At 50.1% G+C, this 18,320-nt stretch overlaps 2 protein-coding genes across 3 annotated transcripts in view; one reads left to right on the top strand and one right to left on the bottom strand.

The window, feature by feature from the left end:
- KDM5B (lysine demethylase 5B) overlaps positions 1-5,082 on the bottom strand; it is a 60,370-nt gene extending 55,288 nt beyond the window's left edge. Inside the window, exon 1 of one of the 2 annotated variants that reach the window (XM_064732909.1) lies at positions 4,611-5,082. In XM_064732909.1, the coding sequence (XP_064588979.1) occupies positions 4,611-4,748 (138 nt within the window). In that variant the 5' untranslated portion in view covers positions 4,749-5,082. The remainder of the gene's footprint in view (positions 1-4,610) is intronic. The other variant, XM_064732908.1, reaches the window with a different exon arrangement.
- Positions 4,747-6,015, top strand: LOC135457972 (basic proline-rich protein-like). Its single transcript, XM_064732823.1, has 2 exons — positions 4,747-5,034; positions 5,149-6,015. The coding sequence occupies exons 1-2, from the start codon at positions 4,747-4,749 to the stop codon at positions 6,013-6,015; spliced, it is 1,155 nt and encodes a 384-aa protein (XP_064588893.1).
- Positions 6,016-18,320: the final 12,305 nt, after the last annotated feature.

The raw sequence follows: 18,320 nt of genomic DNA, 5'->3' as shown, positions 1-18,320 counted from the left end.
CCAAGCCCTGAGCCTTTAGGTTTCACCACTCAGGCTCTGTTAAGGTTGAATATTTCAAAATTCATTATTTCATGTGCTGAACTTATCTGATGCATCTCTGTGTCCTCTCCAGTTGTCAATTTTTTTAAATCCTCCAACGAGCGCGAGGTCCTGAATGCAGAATTTTCTACTCTTGTGCTGCCACAGAGGTAAAATCCCCCCATTTCTCACAGAGAAACTCCAGAGCTCCCATTCCACCATTTCACTGCTCCCCACAGGGATCCACAGTTATTTTTCTGCACTCCTTCCTCCTCTAAGATGCTCTATGCTCCTTTGTTCCAAAGGTAAACCTCCTCACTGAGTCCTACTTAAGTGATTACTGTTTCATAATATCCACTGTTTATTGGGCAACTGGGATCCCTCTAAAGCAAGGAGCCACCACCATAACTCCATTCACAATCAGCTTTTGCTCTTCTAGACTTGTAAAGAAAATTACATACCCTTGGCTTGAGGTTATGAGACACCATTAGAAAGGGATCCTTCATTAGTTGAACAATCATTAGTTGAAATAATTTGTGATTTGGTGTATTAATTTTGCACAATAGTAATTTCTGTAATTAGAATACTGATCACAATTTCTAGATCTCAGGCAACAACAACACACAAACACATGGAATCATGGAAAAAAATAAAACTAATTTGACCACATCAGTGTCCATACAATTGTATTCCACACTATCACCCTCCAAGTTTTTATCCAGGACTATTCCAGACATTCTTCCACTCTGGAGCTAGAGGGGGTCAACTCTTGCACCCACAAAGAACTTAAGGAAATTCATTTTCCCCATTCTAGAGTTCACCACTATTCCAGGATTTACTGAAAACTGACAGTCAATAATTTCGATAACTCCTTCAAATTTCCAGCTCTGCTAACACAGACTTTCTGATCTTTAAGTGCTCGGTTTAAGTTACTTGGAAGCCTTAACAGTACTTCTCCATATTCACATTATTTAAAGCAATGAAATTTAGCCTGGATGTTCTCAATTTCCATGCTTGGCCTTGGGAAAGTGATGATGTTTCTAGTACATTGTACAATACTGAGTATTTTGAAAAGCATTTATATGTTAAGTAAGGCTTAAGTAATCATTATGTATTATTTCTTCACAGCAGCAAAGCAACGACACAACACAGTGAAGGAAGAGCCCATCTTCAAGAAAGGCTTGGAGCATTTGATACCACTCCTGCTCCACACATTGCCATTAACTCTTGAAGCTCAGCTTCACTTTTGTGAGACTGTTTGCTTCCATTAATTGCTATTAGCTACCTACCTTGAAGAACAACTCCATTCTCAAGCAATTCTTCATTTGACTCCCCTATATGCCCTCACTGACTTGCAGAGCTATCACAAGTTTCTAGAATATAAGTCCATCACTTGACATGCCAAGTTTTGGAGTAAACTTAGTTTATTCCAAACTATCAGATACTGTTTAAATGGAGAAATGCTAATGAAAGATGGTTTTGGTTAATTGAAAAAAATTTTAACGCCAAAATGGCACATGATGGACTGCAAGCAAGTACCCCACCCACTTTCCTGCATCCAGCTGCCCCTTCCCCTGCAGATCCGCAACAGGCTCAAATTTACATCTCCACTTTATGCAGCTCATTAACTGCCAGGAACAGCCCCATCCAAGCCCTCTGCTGCCAATGGGACTCTCTACTCACACCCCACACTGCTGACAAAAAGCCACAGGGAGCAGTGCCAGTGAGCTGGTTATGGCTGCACCCTCCAGCAGCCACTGCAGCATCTTAGAATCCCCAAATGAGAGCAAAACTCAGACACTGGTGATGGCTGGAACAAACTGAACTGGAATGAAGAGGAAGAAAAGTCTTTTTGAGTGCTCAACTGGAAACTGCCATGCAGAAATTGCACCTCCTGTTATATTCCTGGATGTTCTTTCATCTTGTGAACATGCAGTGATCACCCAGAATCCTTTGTCTTCTGCACGTCAGCTACCTCGATATCTCCTCACTAAACAGGTCACTGTCCTCCAAAGCTGCTACACAAGAAGCCACTGCAGGTGTGGTTTTCTCTGGGCCCAGCTGGTTCCCAGCTAATGCCAGCAGAAAGGGACCAGAGAAAGCCCTGCTGCTGCTCCTTCCAAGCCCAGGCAGCTCTCCTGTGCATGCTCAGCTGCTGGAGCATCAAAGCCAGCTCTGGAGTAAGGGCTTGTTCATAAATAAGTGGGGAAGTTACAGCTGGGCACCACCAGCCTCACACAACATTACTCCATACTGCTACTCATACACAGACACACAAATTCATCTGCTGATAACTACACAGCAGAGTTCAGGCTAAAATAATGCCAGCCCAACATCAAATTTTCAATTCCTCTCTCGGCACAGATCCTGCCAGTTCATGGTGCTGCCTACCTGCTCCCCGGCACGTAACCAGACTGCGCAGGCCGGCAGGAGATTCCCTGGGATGAGGAGGATTCCAAAGGCCGGCCATCACCAAACAAGGCATCCAGCTGGAGCACACACACTGCAGTGCACAGGGCAGGCTCTAGCTCACGGAATTACAGACCCCTCTATTACACCAAAAAGAACAATAACTGAATATTCACTGCGGCTCCTGCTCGCAGGGGGAAGGCCAGGAACTACGTCAACTTCAAGGGTTTTCTGGTCGCTTTGGAAGAGCTCCCTCTATGCTCCAGGCCGCTGAACCAAGCACGCACTTCACAAGTCATCCCAGGCATTATCCAGGGAAGATAAAGCCAAGGGAGCTCAGCTCTCCCAAAGCCAGGCTCCACAGAACCACCCGTGCTCAGCCCTCAGCAGCTCCAACTATTTTCATCCTGCTTCTAAATACGCTCAAAGAGCTGATCCCACGGCCAGGCAGGCACAGCACCTGGTGTAATATCTGCTGCAATACCTGCCCCTTCGGGAAGGGGAGAGCGGCTGAAAACGCAGTTGCAGTGAGTAATTCAGTCCTTTGGAGGGCTGCTGATTTATGATCTCCAACAGATAACCTCCTACTAGCAGCTTGCTGATAAGGTTTTGGCTTTTTACACAAGCAGCCAAGAAACATGGGATTTTTTTAGATGAGATGTTTCTAAAACAAAAAGACACCCCCCCTCAAAAACATCCAAACAAACAAAAAAATAACCCTCTCAAGAAACCCAACCAAACAAAAAAAAGCAGTTCTGGTCGCAGTTGCTGAAACATTGTTGGCAATTTGGCAACTTAAAACCCCAAAACATCTACTAAAAAGTACTACAGATCTTCAGTGGTGACTGTAACAAAAACCATCTTACCCCCTTAACTCTGAGCATCTGGCTGCCCTGCATGAAAAGAAGCCCTGGCACATTCTACCAGGACACAAATTCAAGAGCTCTCTTCACACAGCACTCGGGGATTATTCTTCCAGAGAGCTGGAACACCTTCCTTCCTCTCCAGCAACATTCACATTATTCACTCTGCCACAAACATTTCTGCCACCTCAGACACTAACTCAGCAAGTTATTACTATTTTAATTCAGAAGGAAAAGAATGGACACAACAGGAGTCCCAGCAACAACCAAAACACAAAAGTAAGGAGTGTGTGTTTCTGAACATTATTTCTTTGAAGTCAAAGTCTCACTCGCAAAACTTCAGCCTACAAACTGTTCAGTCAGCTTCCCCCCTTGCTGGAGGAGATGTAAGCTCAGTGCCTGTTTAACATTCTAGTTGTTGCCGTCATGTTAACTGCCTTACCTGGCTGCACCACCCCAAGACTCGCACCACGCTCCACTTAGGGGAAGGGCAATTCACTCAAAATAAAGATGGTTCACACATTGTTTAATTAGATTTTTACTTCCAGAAGCCCCTCTCCTCACCAGTGTGGGTGTTCATTCCTTTAAACAAACTAACAATTCTGACTCCACAAAACTGTGGTTCTAAGATCGTCACAGCATTTCTTAGTAAACTGAGTCGACGAACAAGGGGAAATCAGAATTCATACCCTAATTTTGAGCTTACTACACCATCGGTTGAGGTGATGATGATGAAGATGAAGGCTTACCACTTCTTCCCACTGTGGATTGCATTCTAAAATGGTGGCCATGTCTGTCTAGGCTTCAGCTCGCACAGCCACCAGCCAAACTCACGGCTGCGGAGTTTGGTCTTGTCCAACTTGAGGAACAGTTCCCTGCGCCAGAAGTGCGCCGAGGCCGGGGAGGCCGCGGCGGGGCCGGGGGCTGCGGGGAGCGGGTCCCCCCGGCCCCACACGGCCACAATGCCAACATGGAGGGCAGCACCCCGGGACCTCCTCCGGGGTTCGGCGGGGCCGCTCCGGGCGCGAGGCCCCGGCCAACCCCAGGAACCGGAGAGAGGCCAGGCCCGGCCGGGGCAGCTGCCCCCCGCCCCCGCTCCCTTCACGGCCGCTCTGGCGACTCCCCCACCGGGAGCTCCGACACTTAGGAGCCACTTCGCGGGGGAAGCGACCGCTTCCTTCGGTCCCCTCAGCCCCAGCCCAGTGAAACTTCTGAGGGGCGGCCTCGCCTGCCCGGGGTCACCTGCGCGGCCGCGGGCCGGGGGAGCCGGGCCGGGCCCCACACAAAGGCCGCTCCCGGCGGCGCCATGCGGGCACTCACCGGCGGCGGCCGCACCTTGCAGATGCCGGTCTGCTCGGCGATGGGCCGGATCTTGTGGATGAAGGCGAAGGGGTCGGCGAACTCCTCCCAGCTGGGCTCGAAGACGGGGCACTCGGGCGGGGGCAGGAACTCGGCCATGGCCCGGCCGGGGCGGCCGCTCCGCTCCGCGCTCCGAACAATCTCCGGAGCCGCCGCGCTCCGTGCGCGTCCGCGGGGGGGCCGGGGCTGGGAAAAGAGTCCGCCCGGCCCGGGCAGGGGAGGGGGCGCGGCTGCCCCGCCCCGCCCGCGCCTTTGTGCGGGGGCCCGGGGCCGGACCGGAGAGGGCCCGTTGGGGGCGGGGGGAGCAGGCAGCGGCGGCTCCTCCGGAGCGCGGCCTGGCCCGCGCGGCGCCGACCCCTCGTCCGCTACCGGGCACCGGCGGAGAGTGAGGCCCAGACAGCGCCGCTCACCGCGGCCGCCCGCTGGGGGTCCCTCCCGGTGCCCCCCGCCCCGCCGCCTCGCGCCCCCCGCTCCCGCCGCCTTTGTGCGCGGGCCCTAGCCCCGGGCGCGCTGCGGCCGCTCCCCCCAGCACCGCTGGTTCGGGGAGGCCCCCGGGCCGCGCTCCCCGCCCGCCGTGCCCCCCGCGGCCCGGCCGCTCCGTCCCGCCCCCCCCGCGCGGGGCCGCCGGCGCTGTGTTTACATGCGCGGAGGGATCCGCACAGCTGACAGCGGACCGCAGCCGGCGCTACTTTTTTTAAAGAGCCTCTCCGCGCGCCGCCATTGGCTGAGCACTGGTCGCGTCACGCGCGGGGCGGGGCCATCCGCCTCCGCGCGGCCGCATTGTCTGCCCCGGCCGCGGAGCCCCCACGGCCCCGGCCCGGCCCCTTTGTTCGGGGGGAGCCGGGCCATTGTCCTGCCCGCCGGCCGCGGGCAGCGCGGGGGGAAGGAGCGCTCCCGTTCCCGAGGGAGCGCCGCGAGGTGCCCGCCCCCGCGCCCCGGCGGTTACCGGGGCTCCCCCCGCCGGGGGTCCCACACTGGGCGGTCCCGGCCCCAGCAGCGGGGCTGGGGGGCGGTGCCGGGCGGGGGAGGGGCGGCCCCGCCGCAGCAGGCGCCGCACGTAGCGCACGTGCGCGGGGGGGCGGCCCCGCTCCCGCCCCCGGCCCGGCCCCCCGGCCCCGCTCCCGCCCCCGGCCCGGCACCGCCCCAGGGACCCCCGGCACCGACCCCCGGCCCGGCATCGTCCCCGGGCCCCAGGGACCCCCGGCCCGGACCCTCGCACCGGCACCGCCCCCGGGCCCCAGGGACCCTGGCCCGGCCCCCGCACCGCCGGGGCTTCCATGGCCCCCGAAGGCACAAAGTCACTCTCGGTACTTCAAGTCACCGGTCCAGAACGGAGCCAGCGCGGTGCTGTCACATCCGACAATGAAACAAACAATTGCAACTTTTGAGACGTGCAGCAATGCTCAGGGTGTCATTTCTTGTAAAACCTCACTTACCGGCTTCAAATTTCACTAAAACTCAGAAAAGCGTCCCCTGTTAACTGCCGTGGCTGGAGAAGTAACACCGAGTTGCAGAGCAGGGTTGGGGCAGCAAGGCCCCGAGCTCACCCCGCTGCACGCTGCCGCAGCAGGGAGGGATGCTCATGGAATCGGCTCCATGTCACACCGGGCTCCCACACCTGCCCCGGGAGAGGGGATGAGGAGGCAGCTGACAGCTTTCCACTCTGCTGCTCACGGTTACACTGAATCAAAAATTTGTACAAAGTGCTCAGGGCTAGTTTAGGACAAACATAATTCTTTTCCTCAGTTAAAAATGGAGGAAAGAAAGCAAGGGGACACAGCTTTTGTAAAGCATTTGTGCAGGCGGTGTCACAGGGAGAGATCCTCCCCTCTGAGCTGCCCTGGGGGGATGCAGAGGAGCAGGACCCACACCCCGGGGACTGTCCCTGCCAAGGGCACAGGACAAGGCACCGCCTCCGAGCCTGGCAGCCCAGGCTGCTCTCCATCCCACCCCGGGCTCAGGGGCCGTGCTGGGCCAGAGCCGGTGCCGAGCCTGAGTCAGCACCCGGCCCCAGGCAGCACAGCAGCGCTGAGCTGAGCTCTGATTGTCCCACCCTGGCAGGGACAGGGTGGGCCCAGAGTCACCCCCAGATGCAGCTCCAGGAGCCCAGGCAGGCTCAGCTTCTGGGAGCCCTGCAGAGTCCTCAGCCAGCAGGAGCATCTCCAGTTTCCAGGAGGCTCCTGTCCTTTCCTTCCCCCAGCCTGACCTACATCTGATGGAAGTCACTATACCCCTCTCCTTGTACAAAAGCTAGATCAGGTTTAGTCAGGGAGTTTTAACCATAAATGTGAAATGCACCATATCTGTTTGTATTTCCATTTACAACAAGAGACCCCACGGTACAAATCACCAAATATCACCATCTGTAGAGAAAACAAAGCTGGTTCATCACCTTCCAACAGCTGATCTGCAGCACATCCCAAACTTGAGGGGCTCTGGCAAGGAGCAGAAAACTACCTTTGAAACTTTGGGTCTGAGTGTCCCTGAGGGGCAGGGATGTTTGATCAACAGTGGATTATGGTGTTCCACAAATAAATCCATTTCTGCAATGATTCCCCGAGGACTCCTTTCATCAGAGCTGAAGGACCACATTCAGCAGGACTGTGTCTGCTACTTCTGTCACATCTAAAGGCCTCCCATGGGGCTGTGATGAAAAAACACTCAGACACAGGAGTTTTACTTGAGTAATTCTGATGGAGGAGAAAAAACACTTGCTGCAAAGATCTGAAGATGGGCAAAGCAGGGAGATCAAGGGATGACCCAGGGATAAAAAACGGGTGCCTTGAAGGGAGGGCAAAGTGGCTCAGGGGTGGATGAGATGGAGATTTAAGGTAAGCAGGAAGCCCTGGAGGGTCTGTGCATCCCATCAAGCACCTTACTTGTCTTTCCTGCTAACCTTGCTACTGCTAATGAAAACACTTCATCACCACAAATGTGTACTTCTGCACGTTGCCTTCTCTGTATCTTCCTTCTGCTGTGACATCTGCAGTATTTGTTCTGTTCAGGGGATTAGTGTGGCACAGCACTGTCTGGCTTAGAAACCCAATTCCCCAAGTGTTAGAGGCACAAGCTGCAGCAAGAAAAGCTGATTTCCCTTGGCTGGAATGAGAGTGCAGACATTCCTTCTTCATGGTTCAGTTGACTGCCATTAATTAACCTTTTATTAGATGGGCTTTCTCCCAGCCTGTTCCATTTGTGCCCTGTGAGCAGAATTCCCCCATTTGCTGCAGCTCAGTGTTAACCCAGGAGCAGCTGCAGGACTGGCAGGGACCAAGCAGGGACAGTGAGAAACAAGGGAGCAGGGCTCCAACACACAGTGCAAGGGCCATGCAAAGGGGTTAGCCCAAGGTGAGGGGTGCCAGGGCTGCCAACTGAAGCCAGGCATTCTTCACCACATCAGGGATTTGTTCTTGGCAGCTCCTCCATCCTCGCCCAGCTGTGAGCTGCAAACAGAGTATCTGTCCAGAACATTCACAGCTGATGTCCCTTTGCAGGCTGCTGCAGCACAGCTCACTCACACACCATCTGACTACTGGAGTCCCATCAGCCTGGAGGAATATATAGCAAATCTTTTGTGTTTTCTTGGATGGACACCATACCCTGAACTTCCCTACTAGTGCAAACTCCCCTTCATTCTCCTGCACCAGCCATCACCTGCCTGGAGCACTCTGTTCACACAGCCTAGGCTGACCTGTTTGCATTGATGTATCTGACTCAGACACTGCAAGGAAGATCACAGAATCCCAGACTGGTTTGGGCTGGGAAGGACTTCAAAGCTTATCTTGTCCCACCCTCTGCCATGGGCAGGACACCTTCCACTATCCCAGGTTGCTCCAAGCCCTGTCCTACCTGGCCTTGGACACTTCAGGGATGGTGCAGCCACAGCTGCTCTGGGCCAGGGCCTCAGCACCCTCACAGGGAGGAATTCCTTCCCAATATTCCATCTAACCCTGCCATTTGTCAGTGTGAAGCCATTCCCTTGTAAATGGCCTCTCTTCATCCTTCCTGTAGGCTCTCTTCAGGTAATGGAAGGCTACAATTAGGTCACCCCAAAGCTGCTCTTCCCCATGCTGAACAATCCCAATTTTGTCAGCCTTTCCTCACAGGAGAGCTGCTCCATCCCTCTGATCAGCTTCATGGGCTCCTCTGGGCTCACTCCAGCAGCATCACCTCCTTCCTGTGCAGGGGACCCCAAATGCAACTCTGCAGTTGGTGTCTCATGAGAGCAGAGTAAGGACAATCATGTTACTTTTTCCCTTTCTGTGTACCTGCCCCTGCCATTCTAGACCAGCTCTTCTCTTCAGACAAAGGTTGGCTACCAGTCCCTTGACCCAACACCTTCCATCCCAGTTTGGGTCCGTTTGGTTTAATTCTGTGTCACAGCAAGAGCTGCCACTGCAGCCCTGGTGCCATCAGCCTGGCACAACAGGAGCACTGAGAGGAGCAGCTTTAGGAAACACCTGGACTTCTCAGAAGATATCTGCTCTTGGGACACTGGAACAGCCAAGCAAACAGCTGCCAGAGGCTCTGCAATGAACAGTACTCAGGGAAATATGGTCACACTCCAGAATAACCCAGAAGTGAGCTGGAGATGCTGCCCAAGGGGTGCACTGCCATGTCCAGGCACCATCAGCACCACTTGGGAGTTGAAATTTCACTGAAGCCAAAGCCCTCATTTCATCAGCACAGTCTGGCCTAATTAAAGCTCTACATGTTCAGAGGAGTACAGGGCAGGGAGAGATGTGCTGAGCTTCTCTGCTCTTTAAGAAAATAGGTTCCTGGGAACAAACAGATTTAGTAAGCAGAATCTCTGACAGATCAAACCAAACCAGTTTTCCTGGGCAAACCAACAGCCTGCACAAACCTGCCATGCAGTCCAAGTGTCATCATCAAGGCTAGAGAAGGGGTTTACATTTTCCAGCTGCTCCCAGAGAGGGTGATGCACAGCAGTCCTTGAGAAACAGGGCTGTTAGTGACAAGGCACTGTGATCTTGGGATCCTGGTCAGATTATGGAGTATTCTGAATACACTGGGCTCTGGCATTTACAGCACAGCTCCCAGCTCAGACACTGCACTGGATCTTGCTCTGATGCCAGGCCAGATCTCCTCTCTCACACTGTGCCCTGGGTGAGGCTCAGCAGCAGCACCCAGGTGGGGAATCAGGGACTTTGCAGGCAACTTTTACTACAACAGAACCATTGGTTTTAATCTAGAGATGCCCTGGTATGTCTCTGCCTTTCCTCCAGAAGCTGCCCCTCCATGTGCTGCTCCCTGTGATCCCTTCTGCACTCTGGGGCAGCCAAAGAGCCCCAGCAGCTCTGAACTCCTCAGGCTGGAGCTGTGAGCACAGGAAACCCAGCTGAGGGGCCTGCAGAGGGGGCAGGCAGGAAACCTGAGCCTGGGCTGTGGGCTGGAACAGAGTGGCCGAGCACTGAAGTCCCCCAGCTGCACACAGGTCCAGTGGGGACTGTCAGCAGCCAGGTAAGAACAGCTGGTGAGCATGTGGAGCCAATATGGAAGCTCCCCTGCAGTTGTGCAACTGCCTTCAGCATTACTTTTATTAATAAAATACTGTAAGTCCCTTACCCTATCATTAACTGCTATTAAAGCTGAGTAAAGCCTTACTCCAAATCCTTGCCCAGACTACCCTAAGAACAAGGATAAGCAAACCACAGCTGTTGGAAGTGCTGGAAAGGCAGAGCTGAGGTGCTGTTTCACACGCCTCACCTTGCTCTCAGGCACTCACTGACTCACACTCAAGAAATTTGGGCTGCACCTTCCTGTGCTCCAGCAGTGTGGGACACAGCCTGCTCCCAGGCAGGACGTGCAGCAGGTGGGATTCTCATGGTGGGGAGGCTGGAAAGGGACCTGGCACCAGTGCAGCACTGACAGGCAGTGAGGGTGAGGCTTTGAAGTTCTTTATCTTAAGGCAGGTGCCTAAAATAGGTCAGAGTAACCTCACCCAACCCCCCTGCTGCTCTGCACTGCCAGTGCAGGGAGCCTTGGGGTGACTGCTCAGCCCCAGGCCTCAGTGCTTGAGAAAGTGAAGCCCTGGCAACAACAGAGCAACTTGGGAAACACACTTTGCCACAATGTATAAAACCACAAAAGTCTATCTTTTTTCTCAGAAAAAAAAACAAAAAAACACTGAGACATGAAAATCCAGCCCCTTGATGCAGTGAAACAAAGTACCATCAGTGCTGGTCCCCCAGGAGGATCTGGACTCAGCTGTGGCTTCTGCCAGGGCAAGCAGAAGTAGCAGAACTCCCCCAGCTCAGCAGAGTGCCCTGTGCCAGCCCTGCACAGCCCTCTGTCACTGTGTGTGCCACCTCAAATGAACCCCTGCCTCTCCCACGGTGCTGTGACACCCCCAGGCCCAGGCAAGGAGAGAAGCTGGTTCTGCAGAAAATGTTGAATTAGCAATTCTTGTTCCTAGTCAGGCTTCCTGCCTCTGCTGCAGCCAAAATCCCCCTGGGTTACCCAGACTCGCTCTCAGACACACCAGGAGTGGCATTACCAAGGCACTGAGGACACTTCATTGACTTGGGCAATGGCACAGCATTCAGGGATCCTCACACCCAGGGACCTGCATTCCAGAGGGATTTCCACTCTCAAACTCTCCCACCAAGCTACTAGCCAGGTTTCAATCAGCAAGTACACACAAAGCCATCTAAGCACCTGTGGATCACTTAAAATACACTAAAAATGTCCAGTCCAAGGCTGAACAGACAAGTTTGTTAAAACTTAATCAAGTCTGCTAAAACCCAAGTTAAAACCTGGGTTTTAAACCACTCATTCACTGACAAAGAGCCATGGAAAAACTGCTCCTAAAAAGAATTTAAAGGTGCAGAAATAGTTGCAGATCACTTGAGTACAATGGAAAATGTGCAAGAGCTACATGAATTAAGGCAGAGAAGACATTTCAGTCAGTGCTGATGGCAAAGATGACAATGTCAGCAAAGCAAAGGTGGCAAAAACCCACATGAATCATACCAAGGAAGACTGATAATGAGTATGGGAGATGGCACACAGGTTCAAAGCAGCTGGGGAACCAGCAGGCATTCAAAGAGGAAAGAGTGGCATTAAACAACCTGCAATGGAAAGAATTTAGGAGCTTTACAGTCAAAAATTAGGCCTCCAAATGCAGAGTTCTGAGGGAGCTTCACAAAGGAATCTTAGCTTACTGTCTTCATACCTGGAACCACACACATCTGAGGAAAATGATGTAAAAAATTCAAGGTCTCCAACAGACTTTAGAGCATCTTCCACAAGGAAGTACAAGACTAAACAAGAAAAGCCTTTAGTGACCACAAGTACAATAGTAAGGGTTACTCTTGATCTGCCAGCACCTACAATTAGCAAGAAAAAAAGAGGTGTATGAGCACACAGGTGCTTCAGAGAAGTGCCTGCACTGATCATGTATGAGTGTTTAATACAACCAGCCCAAAGTAAACACAGTCCAAAGCAGTATGGGGTCAAGCTGCCCCCTCAGCCTCACCAGGCAGATCCAACACATGCAGACACTCAGCAGACATGAAGTACTTGCAGGCAGTGACAGTAACAAAGCCAGGCACATATGCTCTAATAGACAGAGCTGGAGCCAAAACACTCTGCCAGGATCTGCAACAGCAGTGAACAAGCAAAGAAACAGGCACAGAATTTGAAAACACAGAGAGGAAGATAAACACTAAACACAGCAACAAGTAAAACAAGAAACAGGAGTACTCGGCATGGAAGTGCCAGTAACTTGCTGGAATGCTGAGGGAAGTGAGGAAGAGGAACCCCCATCTCTGGGTGCCATATGTTCATATGATCACAGCAAGGCATTAACAGCAGATTCAAAGGCATTTGTGGACAATGGCAGAAACTGTTCTATAGCACACTGAGACGTGACTGGGACACTTCCATGCACACATGGGCTCTGCCTTCCACATAAACACATCCCAGGAGTTGGGAAGAAAAAAGGCAGAAACCATTCTGTCCCCCTCAGCAGGGAGCAGAGGAGTCTGTGGTTCCACAGCAGCTGCAGCTAAGCCCTGGTACCCCAGTTCCCTGCTCCAGCACCCAGCTGCTCCTACACTGAGTTTGGGGCAGCAAAGGAAAACTGGGCCCTTCTTGCAGGAAGGGATTTTTTTTTCCCTCCAATTTAACAAAAGCTCAGTGCCAAGGGCAATGTAAGAGTGAAAACACGATTGCATGTCCAAACAAGGACAGTGATAGCCAGCAGGTAAGATCTAAAATATACATATATGTGTGTGTATATATATAATATATATATAAAATATATATGCATATACCTTTTTTTATCCCATTTAATACAAAGCTCAGTGCCAAAGGCAGTGTAAGAGTGAAAACATGATTGCATGTGTGAGACAACAAGGACAGTGATAGCCAGCAGGTAAGATAGAAAATATACATATATATATATGTGTATATACATTACTATATATGTGTATATACATTATATATATATATAACACATATATGTAATATATATATACACATATACTTCTTTTTATCCCATTTAATACAAAGCTCAGTGCCAAAGGCAGTGTAAGAGTGAAAACATGATTGCATGTGTGAGACAACAAGGACAGTGACAGCCAGCAGGTAAGATAGAAAATATACATATATATATATGTGTATATACATTATATATATATATACACATATACTTCTTTTTATCCCATGTAATACAAAGCTCAGTGCCAAGAGCAATGTAAGAGTGAAAACATGATTGCATGTGTGAGACAACAAGGACAGTGATAGCCAGCAGGTAAGATATAAAATACACATATATATATATATATATATATGTGTATATATAATATATACATATATAAGAAAAGTAACTCAGCACAGGGCATTGCTGTGGCAGCTTGTGCAGAATTGCACAGAATAAAGTCCTGAACTGCTGGAAGACAGCACCAGGCTCAGTGTGGGACGCCACAATCTCTTGAGAACACTGCACACCAGCAGCAGCACCCAAGGCAGGTTCCACAACAGGGTTTGGAAATAACTGAAAAGCCACAAAGATCCCCACTCTCAGCAGAACAAGTGAAGTGCAGCTTTTGCAAGTGGTGGTGAGGTAAGAGCATGAAATGCATTTGACAGTTGCAGCCACAGAGCTCTAACAAAAGGAAAAGCAGCACAAAGATGCTGAAGGTCTTTGCAGCCTTCTCGAAGAACATTGCTTGGAATTCCTCCCTAATTTGGAGTTCTGCAACAAGTCTCTCACAGCAGCCACCTCTGAAACAGGAACACTGACAGCCAGTAACCTCAGGGGTTCTTGTCTAGGAGAAAGGACAGATGAAAACTGCAGGGCAAAAATCACAGAAACATTGAGACTGGACAAAACCAGAATCCAACCATTCCCCCAGCACTGCCATGTTCACCACTAAACCACATCCCAAGTGCCACATCCACAAAAACTTTTCAAAAATGATGTGGTGGAGTCATCACTTCCAGGGATGATGGCTCCACCCTGCACTGGGCAGCCTGTGCCAGTGCTTGACCTCCTTTTGGGAAGACATTTTCCCTAACATTTAACCTCAATCTCCCCAGGCTGTTTCCTCCTGTCCTGTGCCTGTCCCCTGGGAGCAGAGCCTGTGTCCCCTGGCTGCCCCTCCTGTCAGGAGCTGTGCAGAGCCACAAGGTCCCCCTGAGCCTCCTTTGCTCCAGGCTGAGCCCCTTCCCAGCTCCTTCTGAGCCCAGTCTCAGCAAGTTTGAGCCATTTCAGACAGGAATTTGTTCCAGTTTAAGCCTTCTGAAGTCAAACACAAATTCTGGACTTGACAACAACAGGCACTTGCTGCCTGGTGTGTAAGGAGCAGAGACAGGTCTGCAGATAGAGCCCAGCACAGCCTCTCACCACTTCAATCCAGAACTATTTAGAGATGAAAGAGCTGCAGCTTAGGAGGAAGCCACAAACAGGCCCTCAGCACAGGGTGATGGCAGCTCAACATCTCCCATCACCTCCCTGGGGAGCAGAGCTGCAGGGGCAGAAATGCCCCAGGCAATGTCTGGGGCAGCCCTTCTGGAGCCCTGATCAGACCCACATGCACACAAACCCAAGTCATCTGGAACATTCTTTTCAACTTCTCTCAACATCTGATCTCCAGTCCCAAGCCTATAAAGTGAATTTCAATATTCCTGCCTGTGATCAGGACGTGCTTGCCACTTTTTTTAAACCCTTGTTCCTCCCTCAGCTTTGCAGCTGACGTATCAAAATCACAGCTGCACATATTGAGCCAAAATTGAGAGACCACTCACACATTTACTCGTGTCACACAGAAGCCTGGAATAGTTCTTAGAGCAAAGATGAGCACATCCAGTGGGCTGCAATGCTTCATTTTAAAGGGACTCAGATCCACCTCCTTTTTTTTCTCATAAAGAGTAATTCTCTTAAGATTTCCCAAGTCTCTCTGAATTTCTAATTAACTGTTCAGCATTAGAAAAAAGTAATTCCTAAATGTTTCCAGAATGTTGTCTGGATCTTCAAGCTTAGTGTTTACAGCTATTGTTTTCTAGCAAACATTTGAAAAGAAGGATTTAAGTTTTTGTGCACAAGTACCCAAAGCTCCTGACGCAGACCAGGGAAAACAAAATAATGCTACAGAAAATGTGGGAAACCTGCTCCTGAAAGTTGGCTGGAAAACAGGGTAGTATCTCAAGATCTAAGAGTATCTTTAGACAACTCAACACATTTTATATCACATGAAGCTGGCCATGCAAAGGAGGGACTGCAGAAAGCCAAGGAAAGACAGCAGAAAGATGGAGACCAGGGTTTAACTGGCTCAATCCACTGAAAGGCTCCACACACAGCACCACTCCTCATGTGACTCTTGCCCTTTTTATTTTTAATTTAATATCCTGGTATTCTCAGCATCTTGTCAGCCAACACCTACAAAACCTTCAGAGCAATGTAATTTTCCCCATTTCATCATGCTCTCATTCCTCTCCCCATTAACAGCCAGTTGAGACTCCACATCTTTAATCTACTTGCCCAACTTTTAGGAGAAATCTGTAGATCAAAGTCTCTGCACAGCCTGAAGTTACACTGTTAGTCCTTTTAGTTCAAACCCAGATAGAGCCAAGGGATTAATCATTATCACCTCCCCAACACACACAGAAACCCTACAGCCCTTCCAGGGACTCCTGCAATACGATGGAAAATTGTTCTTCAGCTCTTTACTGCTGAATTTACTTACAAGCTCAGTCCTTGTTTTTGGACTTCAGAAGAAAACACTTTTTTATTTGAAGTAATTCCTTATAAACATGACAAAACAGGCAAGATCAGGAGTCACCTCATTCAGGATCTTTTTCCTGACAGAAGCCTCTGTGTTTTCCCAGCCAGAGCAGCTCACAGCTCCTACCCAGGATATGGCATCTCCACATTTAGTACCAGGCTCATTTTTCTAAATAAACTTTTTGGAGTTATAAAAGAAATGTGACTTCAAAGGTCCCTCTGTGAGGGTGGGGAGGCCCTGGCACAGGGTGCCCAGAGCAGCTGTGGCTGCCCCATCCCTGAAGTGTCCAAGGCCAGGCTGGATGGGGCTTGGAGCACCCTGGGACAGTGAAAGGTGTCCCTGCCCGTGGCAGAGCATGGAGTGAGATGAGCTTTAAGGTCCCTTCCATTTTGTTGCCACAAAACTTCAGCAAAGCCAGTGAAAAGCCCACCCCCTGCACAGAAATAGCTCTGCACTATAAATAGTGACCATGGCAGCTTTGTTTCCGTGCAGCATCTCCTACACACAGGAAACCATGGCCTGCTGCAAAGGTTTATCTGGCAGAACAGAGCACTGGGCACAGAGCTGAGCTCTCAAGCTCTCTGACAGAGCTCACAGGGACTGCACTGCAAAGCAGTCACTACAGAACCATGCCAGCCTGGCCTCTCCTGGGGAATCTGGAGGATTCCAACAGGAAAGCCAGCAGGCCTAGCAAGGCTGAAGGCCTGGGACAAAACACCAAAATTGTGCAAAGATGCTCCTGTAAGCAGGCATAAAGTAATGGAATGAGTGAATGGGTGAACCTTGCCTATTTGACAGAATTTTAAGTATGTGAGGCACAAAAGTTCTTTCTGATATTAACTGAGATCAGTTTATCTGTAGTAAGGAGGTAGAGGCATGTGTAGCTGTGGGCTTATGTTACCTCTTTCATCATACAATTACACTGTGGCATACTTACTACAGAAATCAGAAATGTACATAATTATATATATAATATAGATATTAGCACATTAAAGGGGATTCAGATTGCTTTTTCAGAGGGGAGAGTGGGTGGAAATCAAATTCTGCTGCATTGCATTCTCCTGGAACAGCACCAGAACTATCCTAGAACAGATCTCACAGATAACACCAGAATTTACCACAAAGTTCACAGTGACCGCCATGGCTCCAACTCATTTCCTCCTCCTCCTCCACCTCATGACTCACACAAGTTTTTCTGTCAGGTGAGAGCTATTAATTGCCAATCTCAATACTGGAGAAAGCTGTGTCACCACACAGGTAAAGATATATTTAGTTACCACTAGATAATGCCTGCACTTCTGCCAGTGCAAACAGGCACATGACTGTGCAAAGCACAAGTATGGGCATTTCTTATCAAACAAAACAACAATTAAAGTACAGAATTGGAGAGAGGCTTTCAGAGTGCCAAGCAAGCAATTTCCTTAAAGTCACAGCTAACATCAACCTCTGCAAGTTTCAGAAGTTCACACTCTCACACTCAAATTTTAATTCAGTGCAAGTTCTCCTCTACATTTCAGGAAGCAGATGAGCCACACATTTGCTAATCCAACCATAGAGTCAGTAATTAGAACATGTTTAAGGGTTTCTGCAGCTCACTGAAGCAAGAGCAGTTTTAGCAGGATTTTCCTGCTGTAATTGGCTTCCTATCTGAGAAAAACCCTATCTTATCTTAGCTCAGCATGCACATGCCTACACAGAGAGCAGCTGCCCACTAGCTAAAGCAACAGGGTTTCTTAATACTAATATGATGAAGCTTCAAGTATGATGTAGGCTGAAAATGTATAATGTGTTTTCAGCAGCAGTCCCATGGCTACCAGGTGCCAGAGCATCTCTTGTGAAACCTTCCACCCATCATGCTGCAGATTACATCTTCTCTAAGTAACATTCCATGTCACTTTGAAAAATTAAAAGCATAATGCTTCTCATCTAATGCCTGCAGAGAATGCCATTCCCAGGTTTTCAGAGCTCAGCATTCCATATGCACCAGGATTTTACATGACTGAGTGCCCTGCACAGCCTCAGCACTGAACACACCTCAAACAGACACACCATGAGCCAACTCCCACTGCAGAGGAAGTGGCCTCTACACAAGTAATCCACAATGCAGTAAAAACCAGACACTGTTTGCAGGAGAGAGTAGGCCAGGCTTCAATGAAACCAAATTCCTCACAGAAAAGCCAAATCACTGCTAAAAGATCCCACTAAAGGCCAGTTCAGAAACCCACAACTCCAACACAATTAACTTCCAAAGGAAATGATGGTGCTGCACTTGTGGCACAGTGCAGTTCTCCATGATCTGCTGGCAATGCAGGATGTTTGGGGTGAAAACCTGACCCTTGCATGGCACCAAACAGCCCAGTGCACGTTCCTCTCTGGGAACTGCCATCCCATTAAAACCTGAATGATTGCCAACACGGAGTCC

Source organism: Zonotrichia leucophrys, chromosome 26 (genome assembly GCF_028769735.1).
Source record: "Zonotrichia leucophrys gambelii isolate GWCS_2022_RI chromosome 26, RI_Zleu_2.0, whole genome shotgun sequence".
NCBI classification, from domain to species: Eukaryota; Metazoa; Chordata; class Aves; order Passeriformes; family Passerellidae; genus Zonotrichia; species Zonotrichia leucophrys.
Note: the sequence above shows the minus strand (reverse complement) of the source record. Positions and strands in the feature narration are given on the sequence as shown.

Bases quoted from the DNA above. Each gene is read 5' to 3' on its own strand.
- LOC135457972 (XM_064732823.1), top strand. From the start codon at position 4,747: ATGGCCCGGCCGGGGCGGCCGCTCCGCTCCGCGCTCCGAACAATCTCC. The intron at 5,035-5,148 runs GTGAGGCCCAGA...CGCGGGCCCTAG, and splicing joins CTACCGGGCACCGGCGGAGA to CCCCGGGCGCGCTGCGGCCG.